The sequence below is a fragment of the Astatotilapia calliptera genome, chromosome 1 (genome assembly GCF_964374335.1).
Source record: "Astatotilapia calliptera chromosome 1, fAstCal68.1, whole genome shotgun sequence".
Lineage (NCBI taxonomy): Eukaryota > Metazoa > Chordata > Actinopteri > Cichliformes > Cichlidae > Astatotilapia > Astatotilapia calliptera.
The window spans coordinates 21424125-21442309 of NC_137422.1; the positions used below are offsets into that span (position 1 = coordinate 21424125).

An 18185-nucleotide genomic window follows, 5' to 3' on the forward strand; every position below is an offset into this window, starting at 1 on the left:
AGGCGATTTATATCTGACCTGACATGATTAGACTGGGAGCTCTAACAACCAGACGATCCACTATGAGCCAGCACTTGGCGACACTGGGAAGGAAGAACTCCCTTTTAAGAATAAGAAACTGGCAGAGCCAGACTCAGGGTGGAGCTGGCATCTTCTTCGACTGGCTGGTGAGTGAGGGGGAAGGAAAAGAGGAAAGGAAAAGAGGAAAGGAGAGCTTCGGGAGTCTGGAACAAAATAACAAATTTAAACACTATTTTTTTTTAACATGGGGTGAAAAGAATCTGGCTGAATCAAATCAAAAGGCTGACTCGCTTTACTCCATGGTTACACATAAATCACTTGATTTAAAACATTATTTTCCTCTTCGATGTCCTAAAACCCTGACAAAACAAACCAAAAATGCCCCTGCTGGTAGTTAGGAGCAGTCAGGGCTCAGAGGTTTCTATGTGAGATTGACTCCTCCAACCTGCATATCAAAGTATCTTTGGGCAAGATACTGAAGCCTTAGCTGCTCCTGATGCACAGATTGGAGTTTGTCTATTTACTACAATGTCACCTTGATTCAGTGCAAACATATCCATAATTAAAAAATTTGTATTGCATTGGTAAAGAAATACCCCCATTTGGCTGTGGGCATTCACTCTTCCCTCTGCTTGCATGGAAACACAGTTGTCATCGAGATTTTGGCCCCAGATCTTCAGCACTCTTTGGGGTCTCCTGGGTGTTTCCCTGTCCCTTTTCATTTTCCACTCCTCCTTCTCCTGCGGTTCAATAACCTGGCCTCCACCTCCTGTTTGCCTCAGCATAATACCCACTCAGATAATGATGCAAATAATAAAACAAAACAAATAAACAAAACAAAAAGACTAATAAGATGAGCTTACAGAGAGTTAAATGTGCTCCTCTTGGAAAATGCAGTTGATTGTGACCTTTTACTGGCAGTGTGAGTTCAGTCTCAGCTCGAGGCCAAGTGTACCTGAGCCAATGTCATACATTCATTTTTGGCAAGACTGTGGGATTACTCAGGGTGAGTTTCTATTTATTTATTTTTTTCACCAGTCCCAGAGGCACCACTTCCATCCAGACAAGGCAGGCAACTGCTTGAAGTCTAGGGGGCATGGGGTTAACAAAGTTTAAACTAGTGCAGAAGTGGCAAAGTGCAAAGTCTGCATGTTGCACAAATAGGAGAAACCTGACTCCCTTCAAGGGGGCCCCACCTGACTGCACTCTCTCCAGCTGAAAGTAGCGTGAATGATTCTGTTTAAACAAACCTAATGACAACAGTGAGAGCCAATCTGTGAAAATGAAGACGAGATCCTTCTGGGACTGAAGAAAGACAGGAGGAAAAAGAGGAGAAGAAAAGCAACACAGCAGTGAGTGGAGCGGATAATTACTATTAAATATAATGCTGAAAGAGACACTTGAATAACATAACTTTTACTATCTAGCTATCGTCTTCTGCTTAGCTGTGATAGGGCGAGAGGATTCATCAGCTAATTTGATCCCACGCATCTCCTCACACTACAAAAACTCAAAATCTTACCAAGTATATTTGTCTTATTTCTAGTCACAAGATCTCATTACACTTAAAATAAGACAAAATCAGCTACAAAGCGTCATTCCAGTAAGATACAGGAACTTGTTTCAAGACAGTGAATTTTGAAACTAGAGAATTTTCACTCGTTTCATTTTTCCCCTTATTTCAAGGTAAAATATCTTGATGAAACAAGTGAAAATTCTCTAGTTTCAAGATTCACTATCTTCAAAGAATTTCCTATATTAAGAGATATTGGTGATAAAACACTGGCTGCGGTGCCATCTGTGAATTTTCCCTAGGGCCCCAATAGACTCTAGAATCGCCAGTGCCATTTTAAGGCCCCACTAATCTCGCGCACATGTTCAGATTAGGAAATTCAAAATTAGAAATGGTCATCATTTAATCCTGCCTTTACTTCATCACTAGGTAGAAAAATATATGAGCACAAAAGGAACAGGTAGTTTCAAGTATGTTTGATTTATTTCCAAAAAAAAAATAATAAAAAAAAATAGCGTAACCACAAAACATGGTACAAAGATACAGTAACGCCGCTGATATGGCTGAATAGTTTGTGTTTTTCTTCTTTTGTAATGAAAAACTGTGAAGGCTGCATAAACAGAGGACAGATGGGACGATAAACTCTGAAAACAATCACGTCCTACATGATATATATTCTTTAAAAAGCCCTTAAAAGACAGAGCCTGTCCGAACAACAACAACAACAACAATGTCCATTTCATTTTCAGAAAAACATGTCACCACAAACAAAGAACAGGCCACTCGGGGGGTTTTGTGCACCAGTAACAACACATTGAAGAAAAAAGAAAAGAAAAACTCAGTCACATTAGAATTAAAGTTAGAAAAAGTATACTTATGTTCAGTACATACAGTATATAAAACAACATGTCATGTAGGTATTTACAGGAAAACGTAACGCCACCACACTTACACAGTTACACTTTTAATAAAAATAATAATTTACATTACACGAGACAAAAGTGTTAAACCAGAAGTCAATGAACATTCGACAAAACAGAGGAAACGTCACATTTTTAAATTAAAACAAAACAAAAAATCTCAGGTAACTCATTTGAGCTCACTGTGCAAAATCTTTCCATTTAATCTGTCACGAGGAAACGACACATGCACATTGCCAAGTAATGCCTTTAGCCTCGCTGTCCGCATCTGTCAGAAAGTCTATATTTGATGACGAGTGCATACGTTAGCGCTAAGTGCAAACAAATTGCTTTTTAATGTTGTGCATTAAAAATCTCTGAGTTTTTGGCGGTTCATACGTTTATGTAAGCAGCAATAACTTTTCCTTGTAGTAAAATAAGATAGAAATTCTTTTACAAGCTTTTTTTTTTTTTAATGTTTTTAAGTCAAAAACTGAACCCACAGTTTGATTGGCCAGTGATATTGCTTTGATCTATGTACATCTAGAACAGGATAACATGTCCTTGGTAGTGCAGTCCCCTAAAACCTCAGCTTATGTTTACTTTATCCCTGTCAGGGGGGTGGGAGTGGGGCACGCTGACAGCAGAGGCAAATTTGGTCACCCGATTCCAACTGAAGCTCACCTGTGGAGTGATGACAGGTTGCTAAGTAACAGGCAGATAGGTGGATGGAGAGTATCCATCCTCCACTACCAGGCACTTAATTCACTGTTTGGTCCCCAAAATGAAAGACATCTAAAAGTTGGATAAAGCAGCTGTCGCGTCTCGACCGCCCGACGCTGCCTCTGATGTCGGTGATGTCGTGTTTACTTCACGCATCAGAGATGCAGTTCTGGATCTTGTCTATCCACACTTGAGCGCTGGGAGCATCTGAGGCACAGAAGTTGTAGACTCTCTTGCTGGTCTTCAGCTAGAGGACAAATGGGTGGAAGGACAAAAGGTTAAATGGCAGCAAAAAGGGCAACAATGTCACAAATTTTCATCCCAATTTAGCACACATTTTAAACACGTTTACAGAATTCCTGCTGGATTGTTGAGGATCAAATACTTATTTCGCTCGAAGACGTGCAAATTGATGCATTACTTTCATGTAAGGTTTTTTTCTCTGGATGTTTCTGGCTAGAAAATGGACGGATGGACCAGGTTTCTTCACAATTGAGCAAACTTCCCTGAAATTTACGATGGGATCAAAAAGCTGTTTCCCTCACTGTACGTTCCTACCCTCACCTGGTCTCAATCTCTGAGTAGCGACCGAAAGAATAATATTATAGATGGCGTAGCTCTCCCTTAGTGACAGCGGTAGGAGCTCAGTCATTCAGGAGGGAATCAGACTAAAGCCTCTATGACATGCTGCAGTGCAGGCAGCGAACTCACGTCAAGTAGTTTTTCTATAAAACATTTTGGGAAAATACCGACACCCATAATGCAACACTCTATGCAAGACCATATTAATCCAATTGTATAATATAAAAACAACTTCCAGATAAAATATAATATGTAGACCAGTGAATAAATGTGTACTCACATCAAAGAAAGCCTTTTCACTGATGTGCTTTGGAGCTCCTATAGTGGGCGCGGCCGTCATCACGGACTCCACCTCTGCTAGATCGATGTGGCCTCTGCAGTTCGTGTCCTCACCGGTGTCGTAGTACCTCATCTGCAAAGACCAGACTGTTAAACCTGCAACCGGTCACTCAAACTACAGCAGGGTAGTGCAACCTGCTCACCTGGTGTTTTGTAATGTCCAACACGAACCAGCGAGGCTTCCAACCTTTCAGCAGTGCTCCACGTTTATACAGGACGCCCTCATAAGACCTACAAAAATAACAGTTGTAAGATTGGATGTTATGCGTCGACACTTTTAACCTCACATTAGTCTTAAAAGCAGAAATCACAAGAACTCTGGTATTTTGTTAATTGCGATTTTAACCAATTCCATCAGAGTCAGAGTCCCAAGGAGAGCAGCTGACAGAGGTAGTCATGAAATTTTGGATGAAGTCTGCATTAGCCAAAACTCCTGGCTCCAACTCCGCACATATCTCCGACAGAAGTAGCACACGCTGCTTCACAAAAAGCCACAACTAAACAGTTGGCACCCTTTCTCCTCATCCTCGTTGTCATCTGTTCATGAATTTGCTATCTTCCACTACACATGAACCTATAAATGAACCCATATGCTGACTTCAGTGTCCTCCACGTTTATGTGATGTGTAGTTAGTGGATACGGTTCCTTCAGAGGAGTCGCCAGGGCACCAGGGAACATGACACCTGACGCCTTGCAGTGAAAATTCAGTGTTTTATTTATGATTTTCACTGTTTTTGTGTCTGACTTCCTGTCTGCCTGATGCAGCTTCATCAAAAATAGTCGTTGGGCATATTTTTTTTAGCAAAGCAGAGTAAAGAGGACTTTATGCTCGAGCAGTGGGAGAGTGACCTCTTTCAGGTCCACTCCGGCGACCGCCTGCAGTGAGCTCTGATGTCAGATGGAGGCAATGTTCAAATATGTGCTACAAACGGTCTGTGGCCCACTGTTGTTCGTGTTGCTGTCGGTCTAACAGCTAACCATGTAGGAGGGTTGTGTTAAAAACAATGAATGGTGTCACTGCAGCCACTGTCCGTGCTTTTCGTGTTTTATTTTTTGATAGTTGTTTTGTTTTTGCAGTTCTCCCGTTCCCGGTGAACTCTGCTATCCTGCTGTGTTCGGCACTAGCTTCCAGTCAGGATCTCGGGCGGGCGAAAACCCCTCTCCACCCTCTGTCCTGCTAAAAAGTGGACAAATTTGTGGGACCATGAGACATCAGAATAATGTAGGCCATGTTTTGTGATTTGGATGCAATGAGAAGGTGTTGAAACATGGAAAATGCTCGCTGATAAGTAATATCTGGTTTCTGATTTACTTGCTTCATCTGTTAAAACTTTAGCCTGTCCGAACATTATTTGAATCAGGAGGAGCACGTATTACACTGAAAATATACTCATTTTTTTTTAAACATAAAGTAGATTTTAATGACCGTATGTCCACCTCAGGAAACGATCCAGATATTGGAGCCAAAAGACTGTACTTTAACCTCACAGTAATTGTAAAATTACACACCCAGAGTTTAATAGAGTACAGACAATTCTCACAAAACATGACACACAGCGTACCAGAGCGCTGACTCATTTTCCAAAACTGGACTGGCCCCTCGGCAACAGCTTGTCAGCGAAACAAATGTGGACTTCTAATTTGTTCCGGAAATCGGGAAGTTCACGACCCACCTGTTCTCCTCGCTCTTGGGGGTGAACTGGTTGTAAAGTGTTGCGGCGCGGCGGTTGATCCCATTGGCTGTGGCGGTGCTGTGGTCCTCTACCAGAGCGCTGTCTGGCAGGTGCAGCATGGAGCGCCGCTGGAAGGCCTGCAGGTTAGGTGTGGAAATGAGGCCTGAGATGGACAGCGAATCCTTACAGAGCTACACACGAACAAAAAAAGAAAAGAAATATTTAGACAATTAAGCAAATGCAAAGCATATGACTGCCCTTCTATGTTCAATCATAACATGTCATAAAGACTCCTCCAGCACGCACATTTCCCTCTTGCTTGAGGTCCTCCTGAATGCTCATTCTGACTCTTTCCAGAGTTGTCTGCCATTTTTCCGGGGCCTGGTTAAGCTCGCTCTCTAACCTCTCGATGTCCTGCAGCACAAAGAAGAGCCGAGTAAAGTTACCCACAAAATGACAAACAGAACAAACATTTTAAACAAAAGCTGGGGTCTCTTACAGTGAGAAGCTTGGTGATGGCGTCCGGCTGGGCGCGGCTCACGCTGCTGTAACACGGCCAGACAATCCTCCTCTTGCTGTTGGAGATGGTGTGCAGCTCCTCCGAGCTCTCCACCCTCACAGCCATCGTCCTCCAGTCGTAACACGGCCCAGTCGACAGGGTCTCCTCTGTGAAGAAGTCCCATTTATTCAGGCTGAGGATGCTGATAGAAGGCTTCAGGATCACCTGAAACACAGACATCACATGGCTTTAAGGAGAATTTAATCTAATTCTTTAATCTAATTCAGTTTTATTTGTATAGTTCGTCTATAGGGTTTGCTACTAATCGAATGAATTGGTTGTTTTATCCCAGTCCAGCATGCCAAAGCACACCAAGGTGCATTCATTGGACTGTGAGCGTGTGAATGTTAGGTTAGAAAAGCCACCAGTGCTACCCTTCAGCCTCCCAGCTGATGTAACTATGGTATGAATTCAAAAATTCGAGGTAATTTCAGAAGCTAAAGGTCACTGAGATTTCACCTTATCTGAGATCAAGTTATTGTCTTCATAAACTTGGGTGTCTGCACCAGCAGCTCGCCTGTTGTTGCGACAACAATTCCCCATCAGCCTTTCATGTTTTTTTAAGAGGTTCTAGAAATGATCAGTAGAGTTTGCTTCCCTCTGTTCCAGAGTTTGTGGCATAAACTAGGGCTACGTCCACACTAGCCCGGATAGATTTGAAAACAGAGTTTTCGTCTGAAAACGTTCCGCGTCCACACTAGCGTTTTAAGTCGTTGTTCACAGAGTTGTTCGTCCACATTAAACGACCGAAAACGCTTATTCCAGTCCTGCGCACGCGCAAAAGCGAGTGAGAATTCAAGAATTTGAAGAAAAGCTATCTGGAGCATGTACAAACTCATATTAATCTTTTGTAGGGCTGTCAAAATTGACAGCAATCAAAACAACTGCTGTATAATGCCCTCCGCTATCTTTGTTTAATTGGCCACATGACTGCGTCACATGACTAAAATGCGTCATCGCTTTAGAAAGTCTGCGTTTCCGAGTGTCCACACTGCAACGGGACAGCTGCGTTTTGAAATGTATGCGTTTTCGAGAGCGTTTCCAAAACGCTGCGTTTTTCCTTGAGGAAAACGCCGTCTCCCGTCCACACTGAGACGGTCCAAACGAAAACGCATTAGTGTGGACGTAGCCTAGGAAAGCTGCATCACTGACAGGTTAGCGGTGCAGAGATTAAAGAAGATTCAAGACCATTTAGGATTTAATATACACATGGGAGGATTTTTAAATCAACTCTGTAGAATACTTGAAGCCAACATAGCGCTGCTAAAACTCGACTTGTGTGTTTAGCTTGTATGAAGTCTCGATACGCAGCAGTATGCTGACCCTGGAAAGTCCAACAATCTACTGTGACAACACAATGTGTAACGACTGTCTCCTTGGTGCTTTCCTATGATGATGCTCAACTTGAGATCAAAATCAGCAAATGATTAACAAAATAACTGACTGTTCAGTCTCTGTAGTTAATAAGTGTCAACTCCAAACTCACGTTGGCCACTGTAACCAAATTCTTGGTCATATATTAGGTTATTCTTTAAAGATTAGTGAAAAGTCAGTTTCCAAGATTTATATTAAAAAAATGTCTGAAACAAATTCTTTGCTGAACTTTATCTCATCTGGTCCGGCTGTGAACAGCCAAACAGCCAACCTTTAGTCCGACGAGAAAAACAAAGAAATGTTTTCACCCTGATTCACTTTGTTTCGGACAGACTTTCAGACCAAGCACAGGAAGCGGACCAAAAGCTGAAAACCAGGTCATCAGACTGGTTATCCGCATTAAAACGACACATGACGTTCACTTCGGCAACAATGTGGGCGAAGACCTATTAGGTGTGTGCAAGTTTTACTAAAATCTGACCCCTGCTCTAACCTGTCACTGTCAATGAGAGCAGGATGGAGGTACATAGTGTAACTACCTGTGGAGTCCCTCAGCCTCCTGGTAGATACACAGATGGTATGAATTTCAAACTCGTATGTCGGGTCGTTCTCGACTTAGTGCATTCACAAACTTGGGTGTTGATGTGGGTCGCTAATTTCATCTGCCCGCCTACCCGGCAGGTTGACGACAATACCCCGTGAGCCTTAAGCGGACACAACTAAACTAAACATATTTTAGGTGTGAAAATCAACCTTCATCAGCGAAAATGTTGGACTATGAAGCTTTCTTGGTGTCTACTGACTGCAGTCCAGGCTTCAGGCAGTTGTGATATTAAAATGATCCCTTCACGTTGGCGCTAGCGACGGTGATGGCAAAAACGTTCCACTTTGCGCAGATGAAACAAACTCAGTGTTTTAGCCTCAAACTCTGACAATAAATCATTCAGCTCGGAGGAGCCAAAACATCCAAGTGTAGCACGTTTGAGCGCTGCGTACTTTAAAAATAAAATATTATTGTAAACATGTTTGATCAGTGCACAGGCTACAAGATAGGACAGGCGAACGATTTGCCGTGAGTACTCAGGATTTGGCTGGAACATTTGTTTTCAGTCAGCTACACGGCAGAATTTTATTATTAATGCCGTTCAACCTTGAAACACTAATCCTCATCTTATTTTTGTATATTTATGTTTGCATGTGGTGTAACCACAGACCTACAGATGACGAGGATTTCTTCGGTGAGGAGATCTGATCCAGTTCTCAGTGTGTCACATCATTTACAGGAACTTTGTTTTTCTATCAGTCTCTGAAGAAAATATAAACTAAAGGTCCACAATACCATAGTTACCGATTAAAGTTTTGCTTACATGTGACAGTAGCTTTCCAACATTTTCCATCATTCCATTAAGGGAACAAGGCCCCAGTCACAGGACTACAGACTCATCTACAAGCATCTGGTTGCTGAGAAAATGCTGGGAAAACGATTCTAAAGCACCAGACATGCAGCCCTGCAGCCCCTTAGCAACCGAATGTCACCAGGGAAAAACATGCATTCCACAAACAGCTGGCAAAAACCTCCTTGTGATTGGTTTGGCTTCTTACACCTTGCTGCCATCTTAGTTTGCACGAAGTGACAGACTTGTCTACAAACACCGTCCCCAGCTGCTCTTCGGCCTGAAACTATGAAAACTGACACAAACCAGGAATGGAGACCATTTGACTTCAATATAAAAACATGTTGGCTGCAGCACTGAGGAGCAACTTTTACTTTGAAGGCAAACCTGTTGCTCAGGAGGTAGAGCAGGTCATCTACTAATTGGAAGGTTGTTGGTGGTTTGATCCCTGGTTTCTGCTCCAGTCTGCATTAATAAGTTTCCTGGGGCCATACTGAACCCCAAATTGATCTCACATGCATTCAATGGAGTGTGACTGTTAGATAGAAAGCACTTAGGCTTAAAAAGTGCTTGAATAAAGGAGGCAAGTTGTATAAAGTGCTATATAAAACATGTTCCATGTAACATTTCTTGTTTGCATCACGCTTGCTTGGCTAGTAGTTAACGTTTATTGGCAAACAAACATGAAAAACTACAGGCAATTGTGGCAATCTGTTAGCAACCTAAGCAGTTGAGATTTGAGGGTGATTTGCTTACGTTTGCTGTCAAAGTAAATGGTCAAGTGTTAAATGGACTGGTTCTTCTACAGAGCTTTTTATCAGCACATGAGCACTAACAATGCTTTATCTTATTTACACACACATTCATACAAGCACTTTTTTCGACATCCAAGTACCTTCTATCTAATATTTACACACACTCCAATAAATGCATAGGGAGCAACTCGGGGTTCAGTACATTGCCCAAGAATGCTTTGGCATGTAAACTGGAGCAGCCAGGGATTGAACCACTAACCTTGGATGACCTGCTCCAGGAACCGCTGCCAACCAGTTGGAGAATACACAGTTCCCTAGCAACTGGTGGCTGCGATCCAATCCAATACGGCAAATAAGCCTCGAGCAATGTTTGTGTGATGCCACGTGGAGGTAGAGGAATCACTGACCCGTATTTTATCCTGCAGTGGGTGAAGTATCCTGATCATTTACATCAGGGGTGTCAAACTCATTTTACTTCACATTCAGCCCACTTTGATCTTAAATTGGTCAGACCAGTGAAACTCACCTTTCTCTTGGTGTAAAGCACTTTAACTACGCATTTAACCCATTGATCTTTATATACAAACAAACAAATAGATTTTTTTTTTACATGTTAAAGAAAAGCGTGTCAATACGACTCTTTGGGCTTAAATTGTAAGAAATAAATGTGCAAATTGACACAAAAAGTTCTGTTAGCTCATGCATACACTGTCCTGTAATTATGTATGTTTCTGATGTAAACCAATTGTAACAAGCATACATTTCTATAGCAGACAGTAAAAAAGCATTTAATTGTTTATCTAATGTTTGTTTGACACCCCAGATTTACATGGTAAAGTAAGGTGAGAACATTTTTAAGTAGCCTAATCAAATATTTTATAGCTATCCAGCTTTTATATCTGGACCCTCCTCGAATACTTTAAATGATTCATAGTTCAAAATGAGCCTACACTCGGTGCTCGTCTTCTTTTAAGACCAGTTTCACTTTTTCTGATTGGTTGGCCTTCACAAACAGAAGTTTAGGAGAGCAGGTGTGTGACACTGCTGTCCTCATAGTCATGTTATGTTTATGCTGAAGGCTCTGGCTACTAAACATCCTTCTCTGGATCCACAGCTGCACGAATCAACTATAGCTGCCTGATGTATAGGTTAAGGTGAAGGACAGAAACTTGAAGGAAACACTCACTTCATTCTCAGAGGGGCTGTACAGATAGTTGAAGAAGATGGGACTCCTCCGGTGCATCCTGTTGATGCAATCCCAGATACAGATGCCTCTCCGGGCCTGCTTATCACCCTTATCCTCAAACAACAAGCCTGCAAAAAAACACACAGGATAAGCTGACGAGGATGTGAAGCCATTACTGTTTTGACTGATGTAACAGCTTCCTGGGTAGCTGTGTGCATTCATATCAGAGATCTAGTTTCCTTTATTTACAGTGACAGAAAAGCCAGAATCTTGCTACCCAGGGAAGTGGTGTTGACGAAGAGGGGCCAAGAATCTTTTCAAATCAATAAAATTGTTGTGACTGTTAAGGAAACCACCATAGGTTCATAATTCTGTGTAACAAAGCATTTTTAGAGAAGAAGAAAATAAAAGATCCCCTCTGGTTAAAGGACACTGACCGTGTTCCAAGCGCTCGTAGTCAGAGTCCAACAGGAAGTTCTTGAAGCGGTTAGAGATGTGATGATAAGCCAGGAACTTCAGATAATACTGATTAAACTCAAACTCCAGAGGATGCTGCTCCAAAATCTGCAAGGATATGAAAAGATGGATAAAGACAGTTAGAAGGAGGTCAGCGTGTGGGCGACAGCTGCACCGTGTCCCCGTGTAGCGACGTCGCATCTATCCAGTGTATAAATGACCAATCGGAAACAGGAAAGAACCTCTCCCGCCTCTGTGAGGGCAAAGGTCAGTGATATCATTGCCGTCAGACACAATCCAGACTGAGCCAGCATGACTGCTGCTCCACGGTTCCCATCAAGCGGTGCGAGGTGGCCAATCACGGTGTCGAAAATTTGAGGCCACCTGGGTCTGCTGGCAAAAACAACAGCTGTTTTGGAGATGAGGCACTTCTATTTTGAGCTCTTGTCCGAATCCCCTGCTTCACCCCTCGTTTATAGCGCTCCAGACCCCCGGGTTCCTGCCAAACCGTCTTAGCTGCCAAGCCTTCGGTTTCAAAAGACAAATGCAGAAACTATGTGTTGATGTAAGTGTATGGGAGTGGGCCTGTGTGACCCGAGGAGACACAAAAAACCCCCACTGCACTCTCTAAAGTTAGTATTTCAGAACAGACCCGGTTCTCCGGAAATCATCTGTGTGTGTGTTTCATTCTTAACTTGAGCCCCCTCTCCCCCCCAGCCCACTTCCCCCAAATCCTAAAGCACACGCAAGCCTTCCTAGAGACTCTCAATCCCCAAAACTGTAATCTTCCACATGCGGCTGTAAACAAGCACTAAAATGTGAAGAAATGCCGAAACACGTGAACACGTACATACAGCTCAATGCTGATCACTGTACTCATGGACCATCTGTGCAGCAGCCTCGCTGCTCACTCCCCGGGTCCAATATGTTGTTGTGATTACACGTCCCGTGTTGGAAAGTGCTAAACTAAAACAATGCACCGTTACTGACAGCAGAATCGTTCGCTTTGAGTGTGATGAGCTCACGAACAAGCAATGAATGACATCCAGTCATGAGGGGAAAAGTGGAGAAGAGTCACGTAGCAGGGGCAGAGATCAGGGTTCAGCGTACCTGTGGTACCTATGGCAGAAGTGAGACTCACCTGGTGCACACAGTCCAGGAATTGGAGGAAGATGGGCGTAAAGCCGCTACCCTGGCTGCTGGGGCTCAGGTTGCTCCTCTGGCTGAACTTGTGGCCGAAAGACAACCATTCTTTCTCCAAAAGGACCTGAAAACCCTCAAGAGTCCGGTAGAAAGGATCGCTCAGCAGCTGCACCAAGGACACAACCTGCCGAGAGGAAGAGAGAAGCTGGCTAAGGAAAAACCCTCAATACACAAGTTCAACTTGAATGAAACAAACAAACACCCTGCAGTGTAAGAGCATGTTGTTCACATCACAGATAACTCTGGGATTAGTGGACAACCTGCTCTATCATCTCAGCCAGAGCTGCTCCTCTGGAAATATTGAGAAAAAAACACATTTTATGAACGTTTTGTGAGATGCATTTAGCCTTTCTTAGTAAGTAAAAAAAATTGATTGATTGAATCGTGCTCTCGATGTAATTTATCTCACACACAAATGCAAATATGTCATCAGCCAATCATATGGCAGCAACTCAGTGCATTTAGGCATGTAGTAAAGATGCCCTGCTGAAGTTCAAACAGAGCATCGGAAGTGGGTGAAAGGGTATTTTAAATGACTCAGAGCAGCGTAGTTGTTACCGTTAGACACGTTGATCTGAGTATTTCAGAAACTGCTGATCTACTGCGAGTTTTCCAAACGACCATCTCAAGAGTTTACAGAGAATTTTTCCAAAAGGAGAAAAATCTTCAGTAAGTGGAAGCGTGTGATAATGTACAGTAACCCGAATAACTGCCTGTTAAAACAAAGGCATGCAAAAGGTCATCCTTATATAACACCTCACACTTCGAAGTGGAGTGGCTACAGCAGCAGAAGACCACACCAGGTGCTGCTCCTCTCAGATAAGAACAGGAAACTAAAGCTACAGTTCAGACTGGAAAAACATGACCTGGTGCGATGTCTCGATTGGGTCTGAATTTTGCAGTAAAAACATGAAAGCACGGATCCATCCTGCCTTGCCTTCAGGCTGGTGATTTAATGGTGTGGAGGAAATTTTCTTAGTGCACTTTGGCCCCTTCATGCCAGCGGGATGGATCTGCAGCTGATAAATCTGCAGGAAGTGTGTGATGCTATCATGTCAATATGGACCAAAATCACCAGTACCTTGTTGAATTTATGAAATGAACAATCTGAAGGTAAAAGAAACAGGTATAGCTATGAAAATTCAGATTTCTATTGTGTTTATTGTATCTGCTAGCATACAGACTGATGAGCCACAAAGGAGAGGAACCCCCATTCACTCGTATGCTGCTTTAACAGGTACCTCCCACTACAACATCCTCCCCGATGACTGCAGCCTCTTCTAGCAGGACACTGCGCCTCACCACAGACACTAATAAAGGAGGTCTGAGTGGTGATCCCACCTTTAATCTTGGGTTGTTCTGGTGACATGAAGGGCGCCTGATGGCTTTAATGCTGTGCCTGATTTGCCAGTACCTACAACACGACCTACTTTTATTTAATATTTTTATCATATATAAGTTTAAAACCCTTACATTGTGATAAATTAGATGTTGAAACATCTTATCACTAAAGGAAAGTGGCAGCTGTTTCACCACATCTGTGCATATCGTTAGTTTTTTCCACTTGTCATGGATGGTTGCAATTTAACACACTTTAGTTTAAAAAAAGAAATCTGGATGGCATGATTTTGCTTTCTATCCCCCCCTAAAAAAGCTAAATGCAATCTAAAAATGACCCTTCATCTGACAGTGCAATGTTAAAATGATCATCTGCTATCAATAACATTTATATAACGCTGGAGCTTCAGGCACACTTGAGCTCACTCCACGAAACACCAGTTGAGAATCGCTTGTCTACACATGCAATCTGGTTGGCCCACTTCCCTGCCCGCGTCTTCTCCAAGACGGCTAATGAGCCCTGACGCGTGTGGAATGAGCGGGAAGAACAGTGTATGGTTTCCCCGTGGGTTTACAAGAACATCCAGCCCTGAGTGGTAGAAAAAGCCCCCCGCAACCCAGCAATGAAATGAGCCCCCCTGCAGCAGACTGAAGAGTGGATTTAAAAAGCGAGCGCGGAATAAGAGGGGAGAGCGTATAAAGGCAGAATGGCAGAAGACAGGAAGAAGAAACCGAAAAAAAGAAAGAAGCATTCAGAAAGGCAGCGAGGATGGTTCTGCATCCTGCCTGCTGGGTGTCTATGGTCCATGGCAGGAGAGCCAGAGCATATGGAGCCCATTTGGCTGTGCGGGTCGATCTGGACCTGGCGAGTTGGAGCCGGTGGCCCGTGGAGAAAGATGCTCTGGGCCGAACACGTAAGGGATCCACAAATTATACTTTTAAACAGCAGCTCAGGGCTGCACAAACCCCATAAACACATCTGAGGGACACACACTTGCAACACCATACATGTGCACTTTAGCAGGTCAGCATGGAAAATATGAGCTCAGAGAGCAAATATGTGAAGAAAAGCAAAGTTTAGAAGCGAACGGACACCGAGAATTGATCAGGATCTAAACAAACTATGAGTTTTCATGAATTAAATCAGCACAAATCAATGACATAAGGCCTCGAGACTTCAAACATTTTCACTTTATCAACACAGTCGGATCACCAGTCAGTAAACTGAGTGAAACGGCCAGAAGAAGCAGGTGCAGTCTGAACGGATGCCGTGGGTGTCCGTGGGGAATCCTTAAAAATGTGATCAATGTCCAAAAATCACATTTAAGTGTTACAAAACGTGTTTTTTTGCTTTCAGTCTTAATTTGTGAGTCTAGAATGACAGCAGGAGATACATAAGAAGTTCAGAGGTACCCTCTCCCCCTCACATTTAGCCTCTTTTTAAAAAGGATACTCCAAAGCTCTGAAGCACTTTGTTCATCAGAGTCAAAGAGACAACACTGCCGTAATATTGCAAAACACACTGAATTAATAGCTCAGCTGTGTAAAGTGCTTTGAGTAGAGCACTCAGGTGGAGTAGAAAAACGCTAAATTAGAATGAGTCCATTCAGAATATGAATTGAGATTATAAGTAGTACTTTTGAATGATCTCTAGTTTGCCGTGATTGCAGAAGGGTTGATGGCATTCAAAATACCCGCCCTGTGTTTAGCGGTTGAATGACTGTGCGGCTGCATCTGGATCCTTTTTACACCTATGAGTTTGCATTTCTGCGTTTCTTTTCATCCTCGCTGAACACTTTGTCCCCACTTTAGTGCAGATGAGGGCTGATAATGAGAGTTTTTACCCCAGACGCCCTTCCTGATGGGGATCTTTCACTGGTTGGGCAAATATGTAACCCACTACACTTGCAAACAAATGTTAAAAGTTACTCATAATAAAGTAAACTGTAACCTATTTTCTGTTAGTAATTAAACTTTAATAACAACTTTTTAAACTCCAGTTTGTATCTAGAAAATCTATATGTGTGGAAAAATACCTAAAGGACAAATCTTGCACCGTTTTAAACCTCCCTCTGGATATTTTGCCCTTCTTCACATCTGTCCCGTTTTCTTTATGTATTTTTTATGAATGGCGTTGGTGCATTTTTCTCACTTGTGTGGTAATGTCCCAGCCGTCCTCCAGGCTGAGCAGAACAGATGAGCCACTGTCCATAAGCTCCACCAGAAACAGCGCCAGCTGCAGGATCTTCTGAAGCTGCGGGAGGCCAACATATGTGCATGTGAACAAATATGCTAAACACAGACCCAACATTTATCCTCTCTGTGCATATACTGCCATGTTTGGTCTGCCAGTAGACTGCCTTCTTGTTTCTCACAGATAGTATTTGTCAACCGTGTGGAATATGTTCAATTTAAGGCCGCTGGGGGTCAATCAGATAAACAGCAAGATAAGGGGTCTCCTCCCACTGCATCGCTGTAAATCTGTTTCTCTTGGGAAAATGGCTTCAGAGAGGATTCACATAATTTATCCATTATGTGAATCTGATACACAGGATGAAGAGAAAGAGTGGACCGATGGGTCATTCTCACACGCTTTTAAGAGTCAGACTCCCGCGTTAGATCAGATGGTTTCTAGACCTGAATGCTGTCTGTTTGCAGATCATAAAAATGGCATGCTTTGTGTGTTTCATTACCTGCTGGATCCATTCGGAGTCTTCCAAGGCTTTGAGGAAGGAGTCCTCCGAGTCCGACGAGGTGGCGCTTGGAGCACAGGCCCTCAGCAGTTTTTTAAAAGCAGCTTTCACCTGCCGTGTGTCTGCAAAGTCCACTGGCACCAGCTCACAGTTCAGAGAGGAGTCCACTCGGAGGCCCTGCAGACAGAGGAATGTAAATTTCAACTAAGAGAAAAATACAACAGTGTGCGCAAAGTACAAAAAACAGATACAGCACGCCACTAAAAACGCTGCCTTTATATCAAAGTTAAAGGAAATAAAACGGCTCATTTCAGACCGTGGATGAACTGAGGTGCTGAGCGCAGCCCAGTGTGTAATAGATAAGAATTATAAAACTGCGAATCGTGCAAACTGCAGAAGCGCAAGATGTTTTTAGTCGACACGGCTCCTCGGCATGCTTCAACGGTGTGTGAAATATGTTTCTTGATGCGTGAATGAAAAATAGAGAAACAAACTGAACTGTGTGACGCACTCGTGCACTGTCCTGCACTGTGGTGGACTTCGCCTCGCATTTATAGACTTGCCTTTAACCTCTTGCATGCTGTAACTGTTAAAAGGAGAGGAGCAGTGCTGACGTCAGTGGCTTCTCCTGCAGATCAGAAGTCATTCTACTTGTGTCTTATGGATGAAAGAACAGCTAGCCAAGCAGAGATTGCAGACAAGGACACGGGTAGCTGCACACTCCACGGGCGAGAAGTCATTCCTGTTACAGACGCTCAACGTCTGATGACAAAATTTACGTCATTTGGACCCAAAAACAACACCAGCAGACTATCGGACGCCAAAACTATAACACACCTCTCAGAGGCTTTGTATTACAAGTTGTACTGGCACAGGTGAGTCTTTGTAATTGTAGGCTTTTGGTAAACTGATTGAGTCATCCCAGCAAAGGTACTATTTCACTGAATCAGCACACTTGGATTAAAAAAAGTGAAAACTGCATAAATGCATAAGATTAAGTGTTTCTGTGAGTTTAAACACAAACCGTTTCATCAGATGTGCTAGTTTTTGACTTTCTCCTTATAATTCCACATGAATTAAACCAACAATTATCCTTTGATACATCAAACTATTCCTGTGCAAGACAACCTGGCCTGAAAACTCCAGACAAACGGCAATGTTTTACAAATCCATTTTACAGCAAGTAGCATGAGCTAGAAAACCCGTGTCTTGATGCACGCTCAATAATCCAGGTAAGGAAAGTTAATCTGTTCATGTGAACGAAGCGTTTTCAGTGAGAGAAACTGTTCATCCACTCATCCAGGTGACTTCGGTGTGACTGCAGATCCCCCTTAGTCTTATAAACAGCACAGCCTCATTGTCAAAATCTCTGATCAACGGCCACGAATACTATTGACAGAGACTTGTGGCATCACAGGTGAAAGATGGTTCAGTGATGGTCTACGTCACTGAACCATCCATTAACTCCACCTCTAC

At 42.9% G+C, this 18185-nt stretch overlaps 1 protein-coding gene across 4 annotated transcripts in view; it reads right to left on the reverse strand.

The window, feature by feature from the left end:
* Window positions 1-1995: 1995 nt before the first annotated feature.
* sbf2 (SET binding factor 2) overlaps window positions 1996-18185 on the reverse strand; it is a 106586-nt gene continuing 90396 nt past the window's right edge. For all 4 annotated transcript variants that reach the window (XM_026167769.2, XM_026167752.2, XM_080298352.1 and 1 more), the window contains 11 exons: window positions 16710-16886; window positions 16169-16270; window positions 12617-12802; window positions 11457-11583; window positions 11020-11147; window positions 6251-6475; window positions 6058-6165; window positions 5752-5942; window positions 4221-4308; window positions 4019-4150; window positions 1996-3403 (listed from right to left, as the gene is read on the reverse strand). In XM_026167769.2, coding sequence (XP_026023554.1) covers window positions 3305-3403; window positions 4019-4150; window positions 4221-4308; window positions 5752-5942; window positions 6058-6165; window positions 6251-6475; window positions 11020-11147; window positions 11457-11583; window positions 12617-12802; window positions 16169-16270; window positions 16710-16886 — 1563 coding nt within the window. In that variant the 3' untranslated portion in view covers window positions 1996-3304. The remainder of the gene's footprint in view (window positions 3404-4018; window positions 4151-4220; window positions 4309-5751; window positions 5943-6057; window positions 6166-6250; window positions 6476-11019; window positions 11148-11456; window positions 11584-12616; window positions 12803-16168; window positions 16271-16709; window positions 16887-18185) is intronic.